This window comes from Ovis canadensis, chromosome 3 (assembly GCF_042477335.2).
Source record: "Ovis canadensis isolate MfBH-ARS-UI-01 breed Bighorn chromosome 3, ARS-UI_OviCan_v2, whole genome shotgun sequence".
NCBI lineage: Eukaryota > Metazoa > Chordata > Mammalia > Artiodactyla > Bovidae > Ovis > Ovis canadensis.
In genome coordinates, this window is record NC_091247.1 from 155,160,167 (window position 1) to 155,180,123 (window position 19,957).

A 19,957-nucleotide genomic window follows, 5' to 3' on the forward strand; every position below is an offset into this window, starting at 1 on the left:
CTATCCATAGGGATAAGTGGGGTATTAAAGTCTCCCACTATTATTGTGTTGCTGTTAATTTCCCCTTTCATATTTGTTAGCATTTGCCTTACATATTGCAGTGCTCCTATGTTGGGTGCATATATATTTACAATTATTATATCTTCTTCTTGGATTGATCCTCTGATCATTATGTAGTGTCCTTCTTTGTCTCTTTTCAGGGCTTTTATTTCAAAGTCTATTTTATCTGATATGAGTATTGCTACTCCTGCTTTCTTTTGGTCTCCGTTTGTGTCCCTAGGTTTGAGGTGGGTCTCTTGTAGATAGCATATATAGGGGTCTTGTTTTTGTATCTATTCAGCCAGTCTTTGTCTTTTGGTTGGGGCATTCAACCCATTTACATTTAAGGTAATTACTGATAAGTATGATCCCATTACCATTTACTTTGTTGTTTGGGGTTCGAGTTTATACACCCTGTCTGTGTTACCTGTCTAGAGAAGATTCTTTAGCATTTGTTGGAGTTTGGTGGTGCTGAATTCTCTCAGCTTTTGCTTGTCTGTAAAGCTTTTGCTTTCTCCTTCATATATGAATGAGATCTTGCTGGGTACAGTCATCTGGGTTGTAGGTTTTTCTCTCATCACTCTAAGTATGTCCTGCCATTTCTTTCTGGCCTGAAGAATTTCTATTGAAAAATCAGCTGTGATCCTTATGGGGATCCCCTTGTGGGTTATTTGTTGTTTTCCCCTTGATGTTTTTAATATTTGTTCTTTGTGTTTGATCTTCATTAATTTGATTAAAATGCATCTTGGGGTGTTTCGCCTTGGGTTTATCCTGTTTGGGACTCTCTGGGTTTCTTGGACTTGGGTGGCTATTTCCTTCTCCACTTTAGGGAAGTTTTCAACTACTGTCTCCTAGGTATTATCTCATGCCTTTCTTTTTGTCTTCTTCTTCTGGGATGCCTATGATTCGAATGTTGGGGCGTTTAACATTGTCCCAGAGGTTTCTGAGGTTGTCCTCATTTCTTTTAATTTTTTCTTTTTTCCTCTCTGCTTCATTTATTTCCACCATTCCTATCTTGCACCTCAGTTATCCTATCTTCTGCCTCAGTTATTCTACTGTTGGTTTCCTCCAGAGTGCCTTTGATCTCAGTTATTCCATTATTCATTATTGACTGACTCTCTTTTATTTCTTCTAGATCCTTGTTAAACGTTTCTTACATCTTCTCAATCCCTGCTGAGACTATATTTTAAAAAGTAACTTTGCACCAATGTTTTCTTAGGTCAGTCTCCCAAAACAAAATGAGACCTAATCAAGCTTATAAGCTTTTACACAGCAAACGAAACCATAAATAAACAAAACAAAAAGACAACCTAGGAGCTGGAAGAAAATATTTGCAAATGATGCAACCGACAAGGGCTTAATTTCCAAAATATTCAAACAACTCATACAATTCAACAACAAAACAATCCAATCAAAAAATGGGCAAAAGAACTAGATAGACATTTCTCCAAAGAAGACATACAGATGGGCCATAGGCACATGAAAGGATGCTCAACATCACCAATTATCACAATAAGGTACTGTCTCACTCCAGTCAGAATGGCAATCGTAAAAAAGCCTACAAATAAATGATAGGGATTCCCTGGTGGTTCAGTGATAAAGAATCTGCCTGCCAATGCAGGAGACATAGGTTCAATCCTTGATTTGGAAAGATCCCACATGTGGCGGAACAACTAAGACCATGAGCCACAACTTGAGCTGACATGTTGCAACTACTGAAGCCTATAGGCCCTAGAACCTGTGCTTCACAACAAGAGAAGCCACCACAATGAGAAGCTGACAACTGCAACTAGAGAGGAGCTATGTTTGCTGCAGCCTAGCCTAAGACCCAAAAACAACCCTGCAGCAACAAAGACCTAGCACACCCATAAATGAATAAAAGTATATATATATGCGGGTGTGTATATATATATTTATATACATATAAAAGAGTCTGCAAACTCTAAAAACAAAAATAATAAATGCTGAAGAGGGTGCAGAGAAAAGGGAACCAACCCTCTCACACTGTTGGTGAAAATATAAATTGGTATACTCACTATGGAAAACACTATAGAGGTTCCTCAAAAAAACTAAAACTAGAGTTGCCATATGATCCAGGAATCCTACTCCTGGGCATATACCCAGACAAAACTGCAATTCAAAAAGATACATGCACTCCCATGTTCACAGCAGCACTATTTACAACAACCAAGACATGGAAACATCTATCCATCAACAGATAAATGGATAAAGATGGGGTACATATACATAAAGGAATACTAATCAGCCATAAAAAAAAAAAGGATGAAATAATACTATTTGCAGCAACATGGATGCAACTAGAGATTATCATACTAAATAAATCAGGAAGAGCAAGACAAACACTACAAGGTATTACTTATACATGGAATCTAAAATATGACACAAATGAACCTATCCATGGAACAGAATCACAGATACACAGATACAGAGAACAGATGGTGGTTGCCAAGGTGGAGGGGAGGAGGGGAGGGATGGAAAGGGAGGTTGGAATTGGTAGATGTAAGCTTTTATATACAGAATGGATAAAGAATAAGATCCTACTCTATAGCACAGAGAACTATATTCAATATCCTATGATAAACCATAATTTAAAAGAATATTTTAAAAAAGAATATATATGTACAACTGAATCACTTTGTTGTTCAGCAATAATTAACACAACGTTGTAAATCAACTGTATTTATACTTCAGTTTAAAAAAGGTAACTGCTTCTATAGTTTCTCTGATTGACAAAAGTATCTACATTAATGTTTTACTTTGCTATTTAATCATGAACATATTCCATATTCATGATTGGGGCAAATCACTTCAACGTAAAATGTATTTCTGAAAGAGAACACAATTCTTTCATATGCAAAAGCCTAGAACTAAATTCCCAAAGAAACACCACAGTGAACACATCGGGATGCTGCCAGGTATTTTAAATCTTCTTGGGAAACAAGGCAGTATCTGTCAGATACCATATGAACTATGTGAGTGTTTAGACCTAGTTATTTAATTTAATGAAACTTTTAACATTTCTGTTGGCCGAGGGGCACCGTGAAAAAATTACCAAGATACCACGGGTTCCATAAAACCACATATCTTAATGAAACTTGCCTTTTGGAAAGCAAATTTCATCTCATTTGATCATTTCATAAGATGAATAAAAGAGTATCAGAATATACACATTCAAAGAAAGAGCAACACTGTTAGCATCATATAATAAGCCAACCAATGAGGAACTTGGGAATTCAGTGGATGTCTTTGGTTGGCCAGAGGAAGAAAGGGAGCCATAAATGACAAATCATTGTCAAAAATTTATTTGAAACCAATATTTAGATCGTGGAGTCAAAATAACTTTTGTGGCTGTTAATATGATCTTGAAATGAACAGAAGCATTGCATTTTAAATGCAACTTTGAAAGCAATCTCATTTTGGTAGGAATTATGTTAACTGCAAATTAAGAAAACTTAATAGTCACGCAATTTGAGGGTTTTTTAATTCCCTGTCCTTCATCTGTGGCTACAGCCATTAGTTTCCAAGATTTTCAAGAGCAATGAACTGTGAACCAGTTCACTGGCTTCAGGTATTTTATTTATTTTTGAATGAATTCCTTCCTCAGCTCACTCTTGCTCCCCTCAACTGATGCCAAAGAGCAACAATGACTGAAACCTTCATCCTTCTGCTCTATGCACTGTATCTATTCTGACAATTCTTTGCTAAGTATATTCATTTTTCAAAAATTCTTTTTCATTTTAAGTGTTCTTTATATTATGTATCTGTAACATTAACATAACAGATTCTAAAATGCTTTAATGCTAGTGCTGTTTTCCATCATATAAGAAGTTATCAAGAAAAGGTTATAAGCTACTAGATGGCATCCATTGTAAGATGCATCCTGATAGCAGAAAGACAAAAATTTCCAATACTGTGTTATAACTTACAATAAAGGAAATAGAGTACACCACTGCTCATTTACATTTTCACTGCAGTAAATAAAAAGAAAAATATTAATTTGTATTCATTATTGTACAATACTCTTGTATACTGAATGGAAGCTCACCTACTAGATGCATTTGTATGTGCACCATCAATTGTTAAATAATTAGGTAACTTGTGTTTTAAATGCTTTCCTTATGCAGAATTGTCAGATATCTGAAACGCTGATCTGAACTGTCAGATAGGTGTTGAGTGTTTTCATAATATCTGGGAAACTGTTTATGGTTTGAGGTGGGCTGGAAATTTATTATTTTTTATTCAAAATAACAGAATATAGGGTACCACTTCCTAAAAAACTGACACACAATAAAGATGCACCTGTATACTGAACTATGTATGTAACAAAAATATACAAACAAAAAGGATGAAACAAAATTCAAACTAGTAAGTACTTACGAGGAAGGAGGCAAGTTGAAGGGTGGGGCATGGAAACATCTACATTAGGTACAATACGCAAGCTGCTGAAATATGTATATTTGTTAAAAACGATAACAAATCATATTTGCACCTATAGAATTACTAGAAAAAAAAAGACACACTAAATTGTTAACAGTAAAATTACAAACTTTTATGTTCTATAGCTCTGTAATTAAAAAATAAAACAGAAATAAAATATTTAATGGAAGGGGAAGAGAGGAGGAACCAGTAATACAATCACTGCCATCGTTTGCTCTCTGACATGACATATTTCACAAAGTTAATGTGGTATTTTAGATTATGAGGTACTCTTAAGGGACATACAGACTGGGATGCATTAGATCTAGTTTATAGATAATATACATTGAACTAGCCAACATATGACATGATCACTAAGCTCAAACTAAAAAAAGGTAATATCCTAAAAATACTGGATATATCTATGTAGCATTTCCCTCAGCACACTGTGCAATTTCTGTTAACTTCTTTCTTTCTTTAATTTTATTACAACAATATGCCTTTGAACACCTATTATGCAACTGAAACCATCTGGTACTGGCGGTAACAAAATATCAATAAATATGGCTCCAGTTTTCAAGAAGCTTAATATACATAAACACTGCCCAATACAACTTTCACCAATAATGGAAAAGTTCTATATCTGCACTGTTAAATATGGTAGCCATTAATACCATGCAACTATTGAGCATTTGCAACATGGCTGACATGACTAAGAATTTAAATTATTTTATTTTATTTACATGAATTTAACCAGGCCATTCTGAAGATCAGCCCTGGGATTTCTTTGGAAGGAATGATACTAAAGCTGAAACTCCAGTACTTGGCCACCTCATGCAAAGAGTTAACTCATTGGAAAAGACTCTGATGCTGGGAGGGATTGGGGGCAGGAGGAGAAGGGGACAACACAGGATGAGATGGCTGGATGGCATCACTGACTCGATGGACGTGAATCTGAGTGAACTCCGGGAGTTGGTGACGGACAGAGAGGCCTGGTGTGCTGCGATTCATGGGGTGGCAAAGAGTCGGACACGACTGAGCGACTGAACTGAACTGAAATACCACTTATGGGGCTAGTACCTATGGTATTGGGCAGCATGGGGCTACAGCAAGACAAGGAAAAAATAAACATAACTTCAGTTTGTCACGGTACACACTAAACTAGAAATAGATACAAAGGTTATGAAAGCAAGGGAAAGGAATGCTGAAGGCCATCACTTTGAATGGCTTCTGAAAGTACTGATGGAAGAAAAGGCATCACACGAACAGGAATCCAAACAAGTAAAGGCATACATGTAACAGTGCACTGCAGGGAGATTTAAAAGTAGTTTTATATTAGTCATGGAAAAACTCACTATAAACAGAGAAGACAATGGAAATAAAGGCATGTGGGATCACAATGTACAAAGATTATATGTAAGGTTTAGGAGCTCATCTGTATTGTATTAGAAAGGGGAATAGGCACTGGTAAGTAAACCTGGTAGTTAGTATGATTAGATCTGTGCTCATAGTTGGAATAAATTATGTAAATTAGAGGAAGATAAGAAATTCTAGCCAAAAACTGAAGTTACATTTCCTTGGAAGAAGCTTGACAATTCTTCTAAGAATAAACTGCAAACCATTTATATGATTAAATTGTCCTGTCTGTACAGCAGTCTGTCCATCTAAACAAACTTCAAATACTCTATTCAAATTTTAGTTCAGAAATAAAACACAAAAAGTAGATAGCAGTAGAAAAATCAATACTTCAACCAATGCCCATTTGAAAGTCACTAAGTTTTAGCACAAAGCTGAGGAAATGCACCTTCCCAAATGAGTTCCTAAGTCTTTAATCAAGTCCACAATGAAATAAGAATTGGCAAAGTATTATCCTTTTTATTAAATTCTAGAACATAAGCTTATTATTATCAGAATGCTTAAATATCACTATAAGACATCAACTGCATTCCAAAAATAAAAGGCCTCAAAGATAAATTTAAACAAGTAAGATAAATTAAAATAGGTATAAACATGAATACAAAGAAATCCTACTTTATCCATGAAAAACAAACAAAATTCCACAAACATGGAATTTAAAAAAATCCAAATCATTTCATCTCAGCATACATATACAGACTCTAAGTGCTACCAATACAGTAGTAATTTATCTACTATTCCTTTGAATTTCCCATATGTAATTAGTATATCATCATAATTATTAGACCAGAATTTTATATTTCTATACATGTACTTTTCAGAAAAAGCTTTTAAAAATAAAATAATTTTACAATAGAAATTTAAACAACTGTTTCCAAGAATATTCCAACATGCATTGACTGTCACTAAGTAAAAAGAAAAGGAAAAATATTTTCAGGCAGAAAAACCCTAACTAAAAATGAATTTTCTCATAAGCTAAAAAGCCTGGATTATTTATAATAATGTGACTGAAACAGTGTGGACAATTTTTTTTTAGAGCAGAATAAACAGAAACTAGGAAATCTCTTCATGTATAATAATCTGATTTTATTCTTACGTGTAAAGTTTGGAATTCTCTATTAATATGATTTCATGAAGTAAATTAATCACACTGTGTGATACAAAACTTCTATATTTACATTTTACAAACTGGATTATGAATACTGAAAAGCCACATAATCTAGAATTATGATATTCTTAAAAAAAAAAAAGCATAATCTATCAAAATACAGAACAACCCAAGTAGTGTAACCAATGAAATCTTTTATGAGTCAAGGTAGTTGGAAGTGGTTGTGAGGTAGGAGGAGTCACAGCTAGTGTAATTAATGAACAAAGGCCATGCTGATCAAGTCTATAAGAGCAATTCAGAGCAGAAAAGGTTACAGGGAGAACTGCTTCTGCATAGCCACCGCTTACTTTGGCTTATTAAATTGTAAAAATCTGGCAAGAAACTTCAGACATAAAATTGGGTCAAATTCTAGAAAGGTTAAATATGACTCTATTTTTCATTATGTACAGGACCTAAGTCTTGTGTTCAAAGAAAGGTTCTTTGTTATTTCACCATGAATTTTCTCCACTGTTCACTTTTCCAATCTGAGGGAAGAAAAGACTAACCAGACTAAAATTAATGATTAGAAAGATAAATGGCTAGTTAACAAAGCTGCTACTATCACACTAGTTGCCTTCACAGCCTGCAGAGAATAACACCTGGTGGTAAGGGGCAGAGAGAGGTTGGATATGTATTTGTGAAAGAAGCCTAAAGCGTATTCCTACTTGAGTTATGAACTACTGCTTATTCTGAATCATTACATAATTTGACATTAAATTATTAGCAAGTTAATAAAACATTTTCTTTGAGAAAATTAAACTCAAATGTTATGGGTTTTTTAAAAAATCACTATTTAATAGTACTATCTTTAAAATTCACTTTCTTTTCAAAGCTCAGAAAGAAACAGGAATATTACATTTCAACTATCCTTTCAGCATCCTTACACATTTAGTAGAGGATGGATAATATTAGCTATGTAAATAGAGAGCAAGAATTCAGTATTTTAAGGAAAGCAATCTAATGATAACAGATAAGCTAATTCAATACAACTTGAGTGTCTGAGTACCCTGATCTCTATTTCTTTTATACTCTAACCAACTGTGTCTACATCTCTGTGATGCTATAGTACCCTGAATATAGTCCAAAACTTCAGGCTTAGTCTTACAGGAAGAATATGTGTAAAGGCAATCAACATTTTATGGAACACTAACTCTGAATCCAGCCATGAAGTCATAAATTGTGTATTAGATAATCTAAGTTTTGACATATATATACACACCAGGAAATTTATGCTGACACTAAAAGAACATATACATATTTATTATATAACTATGTACATCATTTGTAATAATATACATTTATTATAAGCATGGTTTAGTCTGAAAAATGTTCCCAACTATTTCATCTGTCTAAACCAACATGCATATTCTTAAAACTATAACTCCAATTTTTCAAACTCAGGTGTATCCAACCTGCTGATTCCAATTAAATACAACATATTAAGCAGTTCATGTAACTATATGACCAATAGAAAATAAGAAAAAAAAATTGATCTTACCTGGTAGTTTCTTTTCTCAGATAATGTATGTCCATCAGTCCTCACCATAGAGTCGTGTCCTTTCCTCACAGTACTGGAGGCAATCAAATAGAACTGTCACTCAAGGGTCGTGTCACAGGAAGGACCGCCCACCAGTTCTCCCTCTAGAGTGGAATTATCCAAAAGCCGTCATAATTACTAACATGTAAACAAATGAACAGCAGCAAAAATATCCAATATGATACATAGAAAACAAAATCAAAAGTACTTTAAATATTCTAACTGATCTTCCTCTTAACCATCTAGGAAGGGCTGGACTGGCAGACATACTTTATTTGAGATAGAAGTTATTAAATATGAAAACCTTTTCCTTTGCAATTAAAACTGTCCGCCAGACCACAAACATAGGAAGAAAGTTATAATGAATAAAAATGGAGTGGACAAATAAATGCAGCCCTGAATTGACATATTTTTTCTTTTAAATAAACATTCTCCTGTTAATCTTAGAAATGTTCAGTTAATTCAGATCCAGTCATTTAATTTCAAATTCCTCTCCTCCAAATGCTTATTTATATAGCTGCTATTTATTCAGTTTATGAGGTTTATTCCTATGCCACAGGATGTGAATACATCATATAATCTTAGAATTGTAAACAGATGCAATAGTCCATTAAAATTTACCCCAATGAAGAATAGCAACACATTGTCAACTTTCTGGATGCCTTGGTCCTTCAGTCCTCCAATTTCATGCATGCTCTAACAATTTGCTTTTTTACATTAGAGCAAAAAATTAACAGCTTATTTCTTAACCTGGCTAGAGATAAACAAGTCGAAAAATGACTAAGCACTGTAAACCTCAGACATATTAAAAGAAGAAAAAAAAAATCACTGAGGCAGAGCTACTAATTGTCAGATATGCTAACTCAAAAATGTAAATTGAATATGAAAGACCAAAAATTCAAAAGCGGTATCTACAAAGAATTTGTAAACAGCTGTTTTCAAAACACAAGTTTTACTTTTACCTAACTTTTAGTAAAATGTTTACTGCTTGCAATGTGGGGCACCTGGGTTCGAGCCCTGGATTGGGAAGATCCCCTGGAGAAGGAAATGGCAACCCACTCCAGTACTTTTGCCTGGAAAATTCCATGGATAGAGGAGCCTCAGTAGGCTACTGTCCATGGGATTGCAAGGAGTAGGACACAACTGAGTGACTTCTTTCACCTTCCCAAGTAGCATACATACAAAAGTCACAACAGTTGCTAACCACTAAAAATTATAACCAAATTTAGAGCAATTATTTAACATCAGACAAAATTCACTTTGGAAGAGGATGATAAAAACATCTAACTTAAATCCACAAGAAGTATGAATCAATTTTATTAAAACCAATAAACATGCATATACACATACATATGGATTACCCCTAAAAAGCAATCTAGTAAGAAGAGCAGAATATTTTTCAAGGAAAACATTAAAATTAGTATTATTAGGTTTACAATTTAAGAAGAATTCAAGTAGTAAAAACCTCTTCGCCACCTCCCATTTTATGTTTGGTAACAAGCTGCTGCTGCTAAGTCACTTCAGTCGTCTCTGACTCTGTGCGACTCCATAAACGGCAGCCCACCAGGCACCCCGTCCCTGGGATTCTCCAGGCAAGAACACTGGAGTGGGTTGCCATTTCCTTCTCCAGTGCATGAAAGTGAAGTTGCTCAGTCGTGTCCGACTCTTAGCGACCCCATGGACTGCAGCCTACCAGGCTCCTCCGTCCATAGGATTTTCCAGGCAAGAGTACTGGAGTGGAGCGCCATTGCCTTCTCCTTGGTAACAAGTTAGTGGGTACTTAATTGTGACCATCTTACATTGAAAATGTTTCACTAAAATACTTCAAAGATGCGTGGCTCTATGGCAAAAATGTAACTGTGCATTACCAAATTTATATGTACTACTGGAATTAAACATCTCTTTTAAAAGTAACAAAGGAGAAAAGTCTCTTAAAGAATAAGTATATTTATCACTATAAATATAATCCTAGCAAGGAACTGGATTATTCATAAAGAAAAATGATCTAATGAATTGGGGGGTCAAGAACAGTTTAAGTGACATATATTCAACTTCAATTTAAACATTCATGACAGTCACAAAATGAGAAGAAAAGTATTTATTATGCATCCCACATCCCCAAAACAACATGAACCCTGTTTCAATGTATTTTATAATATTAACAGATTGAAACAGCACTTGCCTCATTAACATATTCATGACAACTTTGAATTCAGTGAACATTAAGTGTAAAATTTCAGTTTTTTCTTAGGAAATAAGCATGTTTTCCTTCTTAAATAAGTTTAAAAATAAGCTGATGCACTACCTTGCATTTTTACTAGTTTAATAAAAGATATATCAGAAATCTAAAGTCAGGCAAGGCTATCCCATTTTCAACAGCATAACGTTATACATATAAAAGAGATGATTAGGACTTTTTCTACTAAATAATATTATAATTAAAAATAAAAGTTAATATTTAATCTGTACATTCACCAGATAAAAGAAAAATACTAACTTTGGAGTACTACGGATTAGTACAAAAGTAAAACTTGTTTCTTTTGTTTCCCCAGTGTGGGTAACGTTAAATATTTCATGGCTTAGGGTTTCAAACAGCCACTACAGGCATACCTCCAAGCACTGCAGGTTCGGTTCCAGATCACAGCAATAAAGCAAATATCACAGTGAAGCAAGTCATGCAAATTTTTCGGTTCCCCAATGCACATAAGTATTTGTTTACACTATACTGCAGCCTATTAAGTGTATAACAGCATTATGTCTTAAAAAAAAAAAAGTACATCTCTTAACTTAAAAAAAAATTATTGGTAAAAAATATTAACCATCTCTGGAGCCTCCAGTGAGTCACCATCTTTTTGAAATACTAACATCAAAGATCACCGATCACAGATCACCAAAACAAATACAAGAATCAGAAAGTCTGAAATAATCTGAGAATTCCAAAATGAGATAAAGACATAAAGTGAGCAAATGTTGGAAAAACACCACCAACACTTGTTTGATGCAGGATTACCACAAACCTTCAATTTGTAAAAACACAATAGAATTAAGCACAATAAAATGAAGTGCAGTTGTTAGGGCAACCACTACCGAAACTACTCACCCTGGCCAGACATGCGAGTAACCACTTAACAACAGGAGGTTTTGGTAAGGAGCACAGAACTAACAAGCTACCACCAAATGGAATAATTTGGGAGAAAGAAGACACCAGTCCACATGTCCCATCAACCTCTCAGAATCCTCCCTGGCTGAGTGACACACGGGCCACCAGGAAGGACCCTGAGTTAGAATGATTGGCCAGAGACTACCCTGAAACTAATCCCATTTCCATAAAAGCCAAGACTGCAAGCCACGTGGCAGAGCAGTCCTCCTGGGTTCCCTAACTATGCTACTCTTACCTGGACACCCCTTCCCAGTAAAGTCTCTTGCGTCAGCACATGTGTCTCCTCGGACAATTCACTTCTGAGTGTTAGACAAGAGCCCACTCTTGGGGCCTGGAAGGGGTCCCCCCTCCTGCAACACAATGAGACAATAAGTGTGCCTGAGTATGTCCTAACCAGCATAGGAATCAATATTCTATATGGAACAATAACTAAGAATCATTATCTTTTTGTAGTAAACAAAGGAAAAAAGAAATGAAGATACTCCGTTTTCTTCTAGGTAAACAGAGAACATCTGTCAAAATTATCTTATATTAAACTAACATTTGTCACCACTATCTTATATTAAATAAAAATGCTCAGTAATAGGCTGTGTTGATGCTCATATTAGGAATGGAAGGACAGTGAACAGATAAAAGAAAGTGTGAACAGATGTGTGAGACAGAGAATATGTGAAAGGAAGTAACCGTGAGAAAGAACATGTACCACAGGTGCCTAAAGTTACTGAAGTTTATGCAGTTTCACCAGTAAATTTTAGAAAGTCATAAAAGACAAGTATTTATAAAACTAAAATGAAGTTTTCTATAAGGCAGTGATGCCAAGACAGAAAAACAAACTGTATTTACCTTTCTACCTTAAATAACTAAAACACTAGGAAAAAATATATCAAACAATGATTTTCAGAAACTGAACATCATCTCAGCCAGAAAGAGAAAAAACCAAGTGAAGTAAAGCTTTATTGCCTATAGAGTTATGAGGCTGAAACACAGGGAGGGGGTTAGGGGCTGGAACCCAATCTGAGCCCCAAGAGTCTCTACGAGTTAAGGGAAAAAAGAGTTGAGTTAGGGGAACCACCAAAACAGAATTTCCCGGGCAAATGGAGAGAAGGAAGCTGCAGACAAAGGGCTCCAAAGGTCTAGGGAGAGATTCTCCTCAACGTCTTCACTAAATCTGTGCATGCATGTGAAAAAAGTTGTTGAGTCTGAAGAAAAAGTCTCTGAAAAGGAGGAGTCAGAATAATCCCCTCAAATGCATGTTCCCATCAACCAGTTAAAGGCGCTCTGTCATGTCTGACTTTTTGCAGCCCCATGGACTGAAGCCTGCCAGCCTCTTCTGTCCATGGAATTCTCCAGGCCAGAAGACTGGAGTGGATAGCTTATCCCTTCTCCAGGGGATCCTCACACCCAGGAATCAAACCCGGGTCTCCCACATTGCAGGCGGATTCTTTACCTTCTGCGCTACCAGGGAAGCCCCTCCCATCAACCAGAGTAGACCTTTTAACACAGGGGGTACCGAATAGAGTTCAAAAATTAATGAAATTTCAGTAATGAACCCAAAAGAGCTTTAAACCAAAGAATGTTCTTGACCAGCAGTAACACAGCTTAAAATCAAGCCACAAAAAGATCAAAACAATTCTAAATAACATTTTACCCCAAAATAAAGTTGAAAAATATTTAAAATAATACAACATCAGCATTAAATAATGTAAAATTAAATGTTTGGCATCCAGTCAGAAACACTAGCCATGCAAAGAAGCAGGAAATACAATCCACAGCTGAAATATAAAATGGAAAAAAAAACCCAACAGTGATACAGATGATAGAATCAGTGGACAAGGAGGTTAAAAGGTATTATACATGTATTTTATGCTGCTGCTGCTGTTGCTAAGTCGCTTCAGTCGTGTCCGACTCTGTGCGACCCCATAGACGGCAGCCCACCAGGCTCCCCCGTTCCTGGGATTCTCCAGGCGAGAACACTGGAGTGGGTTGCCGTTTCCTTCTCCAATGCATGAAAGTGAAAAGTGAAAGTGAAAGTGAAGTCGCTCAGTCATGTCTGACTCTTAGCGACCCCATGGACTGCAGCCCACCAGGCTCCTCCGTCCATGGGATTTTCCAGGCAAGAGTACTGGAGTGGGGTGCCATTGCCTTCTCCGAGATGTATTCTATACATTCAAACAAATAAAGAAAACTATGAACATAATAACAGAAATGCAAAGTATCAAACTGTATCACGCTCTTGGTGGTGGTGGTTACATGAGTCTACACATGTGAAAAATACCACAGAATGATGAAAACATGAAAAGGTGGACACATGAAGAGAATGGTGCAGTGAGTTAATCTGCATATCTAGTCAGCTACATTGACTTCTGGTTCTCATAATTAATGCACTATAGTTATATATGATGATATCACTGGAAGAAGACAGGTAATGGGCATCTGTACTAATTTAGCATCTTATGAATTTATAATTATTTGAAAGTCCAAAGATTCTTTAATGGCCCAAGCTGATCATTTCAGAGATAAAAATCTAATATCTATAACTAAACATGCATTGGAATTCTTCTGGAGTAAAAAACATCTTAATGAACTTGAAAAGAAAGGCTTAACGAACTTGAAGATACAGCAACAGAAAAAAATCCAAAATTAAACACAGTGAGAAAAGAGGCTGGGGTAGTGGCGGGGGAGGAACCGTGGGACAATGAACTGTGAGTTAATATCAAGTGTGGCAGTGAACTGCTGAGCAACATCACAGGGTCTAACATTAATGTAACAGTATCCCAGAAAGAGTACAAGAGCAAGAAGGACATTAAAAACAAATTAAAAAAAACAAACGCCAAATTCTTCCTAATTTCATGAGAACTATAAACTCATAGATCCAGTAACTTCAACTTTTGGTTCTAAGGAGAACCAAAAAAAAATATTATCATTTGAGAGTCAAACTACTGAAAAACAGTAATAAGGAAATCATAAAGCAGTCAGAAGGAGAAAAAAAGAATATACATAGAGAAACAGAGACATAAATGATGGCCAACATGTCATCAGAAACAAGAGGAGAAAAATTAACTTTTTTTTTGGATGGGGTGGTGTGAGGCTTGTAAGATCTCAGTTCCCAGATCAGGAGGGACTGAACCCATGCCATGGCAGTAAAAGCCCAGAACCCTAACCTTTAGGTCATTAGAGAATTCCTCTCAACATTCTTAAACTACAGAAAGAAAGAGGAAAATAAAACATTAAACCAAGAACTCTAAATCTATCTAAAATACCTTTCAAAAATGGAAACAAATACAGTCACTATGGAAACATTTGGCAGTTTCTGGTTTTTTTTTTTTTATAAAGTTAAACATACACTGAACATATATATAGCCCAGCAATTGTGCCCCTGGGTATTTATCAAAGCATACTGAAAATTAATGCTCATACCAACCTATGTGTGAATGTTTATACCAATAAAGGTGTCCTCCAGCGTGTGTGCTTAGTTGCTCAGTCTTGTCCGACTCTTTGCAACCCCATGGACTGTAGCCTGCCAGGCTCCTCTGTCCGTGGGGATTCTCCAGGCAAGAATACTGGAGTGGGTTGTCATGCCCTCCTCCAGGGGATCTCCCCAACCCAGGGATAGAACCCAGGTCTCCTGCATTATAGGCAGATTCTTTACCATCTGAACCACAAGGGAAGGGACAAATAAAACGGTATATTTATACAACAGAATTCTATTTAACAATTTTCAAAAAGCTATTAATTCATGCAACATGGATGAATATTAAAAGTACTTCCTAAGAGAAAGAATTCAGACCAAAAAGGGCATATAGTGTTTCCATTCATATGACATTCTGGAAAGGCAAAGCTATAGAGACAGACGGACCTAGATCAAAGGTTGCCAGGGAACTGGAGAAGGGTGGATGAGTGACTGAGTACAGAGGAGACAAAGAGGGAACCTGCATGCCCTGAAATCCATAGAACTTAACCACATGAAGAGTAAAGCTGAATGTATGCAAATTTTAAAAATCACCCAGGAGTCTAGAAATACGAAACTGGCCGAAGAGTAACTGTATTACAAATGTTTGGCATATCCACACTGAAGAGGGTATGGAAAATGGTGCTGACCTTAATAACTTTGGTAGACAGTATTCTGACTGGAAACTGTAGCAGAAAAAGAACTGTATATGAACACTGTGTTCTGGTTGGTAAACTGATTCCTTACAAGGCTACAGATTACTAGTAATGCTGAAACAACTATACATGTCTACTGAAGACAAGCAATCAGTAAAATAGATGGTGGCTGGTGCGAGCCAGATTTTCCACTTCAGGGAAGTTACAGGTAAGCAAGGAGGAACAGTCAGAACAAACTATGTGGTACTGGAACAGAGTCAGAGATACTGGCACCAATTTGTTCTCAACCATGAGACACTTTAAATAAGGTAATCATTCAGATTATTAGAGATGGATCATTTTACTGGTATGTTGTGTGTTGCTTGAAAATAAGTCTGTAAAATGCTACATATATCAAGCTTGATAAAGTAATATTTAAAAGATTTGTAAGCAATGTAAACAAAGCTGATTTTCTAAAGCCTCCATATTGTACTAAATATTTCCAAATAACTAGTTGAATAAGGATCTCCAATCATTTTAACACACTGATAACAGAATTAAATTTCAAAAATGCAAAGCATGTAATACATATATCACTAGGGTCTACTCATGCAGTAACTTCTATCATATTCAAGATACTTTTAGAATAAAGTTACTGAATATACCAGTAGAAATGATAAACATTTTATGCCTTAACTCCGTTAAAAACCCTTAAAATAGATTTAGTCATGCTATCTGCTTAAATTTGACAAGAAACCAGTAAAAGGAAAACTATATACCAAATCTTAAATAAGAAAAAAAGAAAGCAGGCTTATTCATCCTACGCCTTTCCCTAATATGAGGCTAACAAAAATTAAGCACCTAATATTCTCTAAATAAATGCAAACTGAACCCTGATTTTTATTTCAAAAAAAGATTTCTCAAAACAAGAAATCGGTTAATCAGTGGTAAAATTTCTAGAAAATTTACTTTATTAGAGAGGAGAAATAACCACTAACTATATATCATTATCATACAAAAATATTATACCTTGAATAGGACAAGAACCAGACAATCTGAATTCTAGTTAGTATTAGCCTGACCAATCTCCTCTCTGTCTTCAGTTTCCTAGTCTGTAAAATAAAGTGATCAATTTACATGAATTTTTTAAAATGTGTGCAGCTCCAATGTTCTGTGTCAAAGCAATCCATTTAGGAAAGTGGACAATTACAGTTGACTTTTCCCATATTTTTTTCCTCCCACTTTATTTCTCAGTAGTACATTGTAACACTGCCCAAACATTTTGGAGGTTGGGAATGATATCTAAAAGATTTTAATTTGGTAGTTATTACCACACTCAACTAAGCTACAATGTGAAATTGGTCAGGTTAAAAGAGTTGAACTTGTTCAGTTCAGTCGCTCAGTAGTGTCCAACTCTTTGCAACCCCATGAACCACAGCACGCCAGGCCTCCCTGTCCTTCACCAACTCCCGGAGTCCACCCAAACCCATCTTCATTGTGTCGGTGATGCCATCCAGCCATCTCATCCTCTGTCGTCCCTTCTTCCTCCTGCCCTCAATCCCTCCCAGCATCAGAGTCTTTTCCAGTGAGTCACCTCTTCGCATGAGGTGGCCAAAGTATTGGAGTTTCAGCTTTAGCATCATTCCTTCCAAAGAAATCCCAGGGCTGATCTCCATGCAGTCCAAGGGACTCTCAAGAGTCTTCTAAAACACCACAGTTCAAAAGCATCAGTTTTTCGGCACTCAACTTTCTTCACACAAGAAAGTCCAACTCTCACATCCATACATGACCGCTGGAAAAACCATAGCCTTGACTAGAACTTACTGCTGCTGCTGCTGCTGCTAAGTCGCTTCAGTCGTGTCCTACTCTGTGCGACCCCAGGCAGGTTTTATTTTCTGATATAGAGGATATTTATATTCCAGATAAGGTATGAATTAGAACACATTACCAGATGTAATCAATTTCACTGAAGCTCAACAAAAGCTGAAGCAAACGCACACAGCTGTTATTTATTTTTTAAATCTTAGGTTTCTCAAATCCCAGAACTGTTTCAAAGAAACATTTTCTTGTTAGTAGGCAGGCTGTACTTACAAAGATTTTATAAACTATTCTCTGACCTAATTTTTGGTTCGATCACATAGACAAATGTTTTCAAAATTTTGAATTGATGACTTATGTTATATACAAGAAATTTGGGCCGACAAAATAAAAATAAACTCAGGAATTTCTGTTTCGTACCAAACTTAGTTTGGGAAAATGTCACATTAACTAAAAATAGTTTTTCTGAATGTTTCAATAATACAGGTTTCCTGGGTCTATAATTAACATGCAAAGTGAAAAGTCACCAAAGTCACCAACAAAGAAAAACAAAATAAATCATTATTTATAAATAATAACCATTCTTTTAGGGCTTCCCTGGTGGCTCAGAGGTTAAAGCGTCTGCCTCCAATGCGGGAGACCTGGGTTCGATCCCTGGGTTGGGAAGATCCCCTGGAGAAGGAAATGGCAACCCACTCCAGTATTCTTGCCTGGAGAATCCCATGGACAGAGGAGCCTGGTGGGCTACAGTCCATGGGGTTGCAAAGAGTCGGACACAAAAATCTGCTTACTCCTGGTTGTCGTAATTTAATGCTTTATAACTTAATTTTGCGTGTCTTCTATTTTCTCCACTGGTACCATTCCTGACACACTACTTCTATAGTACCTGTGTAGTTATGTCACAAATATTTCAAGGAGGTTTTAGGCACCGGACAGCTGTGCTGTGTGTGCTTAGTCACTTAGTCATGGCCGACTCTTGCAACCCCATGGACTGTAGCCCGCCAGGCTCCTCTGTCTCTGGTGATTCTCCAGGCAAGAACACTGAAGTGGGTTGCCATACCCTCCTCCAGGGGATCTTCGCAAGCCAGGCATGGAAAAGTTAAAAAATCAACAGTCTAAAGGCCCAGCATCTCAAGCCAGAAAATATCTACTACCAAGTCTTAAAAGTTCCAAATAAAATGAAATACAATACAGTCCTACTGAATGCAAATGACAAAAGTACAATAATTTCTGAACCACAGGCTTTCAAATTAAACACTCATTTGTTTTAGTCTTAAATGAAATTGGGGCCCCAAATTAAAACAATTAGGGGGTCTTCCTCTGCCTGAAACTTACATATATGTTTAGATAAGTTGCTTAACCTCTGTGTGATTCAATTACTTCATATTAAGGTAGTAATATGGCTTCCCTGGTGGCTCAGAGGTTAAAGCATCTGCCTCCAATGCAGGAGACCTGGGTTTGATCCCTGGGTGGGGAAGATCCCCTGGAGAAGGAAATGGCAACCCACTCCAGTATTCTTGCCTGGAGAATCCCATGGACAGAGGAGCCTGGTGGGCTACAGTCCAAGGGGTGGCAAAGAGTTGCACACAACTGAGCGACTTCACTCACTCACTCACTCATCTACAAAGTCTAGCTCACGAGTAAGATCAAAAAGTTTGAAATAAGTTTATAATATAAAAACCTCATTTCAGTAAATAGCTGTTTAGGCAACCCACTCCAGTACTCTTGACTGGAGAATCCCATGGAGGGAGGAGCCTGGGAGGCTACAGTCCATGGGGTCGCAAAGAGTCAGACACGACTGAGCGACTTCACTACACTACAGTACTAGATCAGACTACCAGATGCGTTTAACAACCTGAATGTGTAAATGGCCAAACTATTAGTACTTACTGATTTTCTGTGAAGAACTGAAGCATTGGAAAAGACACCGATGCTGGGAAAGACTGAAGGCAGAAGAAGGGGACGACAGAGGATAAGGTGGTTGGATGGTATCACTGATTCGACAGACATGAGTTGGAGCAAACTCCGAGAAATAGTGAAGGACAGGGAAGCCAGGCCTGCTGCAGTCCATGGGGTCGCAGAGTTGGACACAACTCAGCAACTGAACAACAACAATTTTCTGCAAGTTTATAGCTAAAGAAAGTTATTAGAATTAATGAAATGTTTTTGTTCATTGAAGTTAGTTACAAATCCACAAACGTTTCCAAGGAGGAAGCAGCTACCACCAAAGCAGTCCCTCTAAAATAAGACCAAGTAATACTAGTCTCAGGACCTCTCTGGTGGTCCAGTAGTTAAGATTCCACACTTCTAATGCAGTGGG

The 19,957-nt window shown here is 36.6% G+C and overlaps 1 protein-coding gene across 24 annotated transcripts in view; it reads right to left on the minus strand.

Moving 5' to 3' along the window:
• The window catches only part of CNOT2 (CCR4-NOT transcription complex subunit 2), a 126,369-nt gene that overhangs the window by 72,916 nt on the left and 33,496 nt on the right, over positions 1–19,957 (minus strand). For 8 of the 24 annotated variants that reach the window (XM_069584644.1, XM_069584655.1, XM_070292355.1 and 5 more), the window contains exon 2: positions 8,538–8,680. In XM_069584644.1, coding sequence (XP_069440745.1) covers positions 8,538–8,585 — 48 coding nt within the window. In that variant the 5' untranslated portion in view covers positions 8,586–8,680. Of the gene's footprint in view, positions 1–4,437; positions 4,503–8,537; positions 8,681–19,957 lie in introns of all 24 variants that reach the window. The other 16 variants (XM_070292354.1, XM_069584643.1, XM_069584653.1 and 13 more) reach the window with 5 other exon arrangements.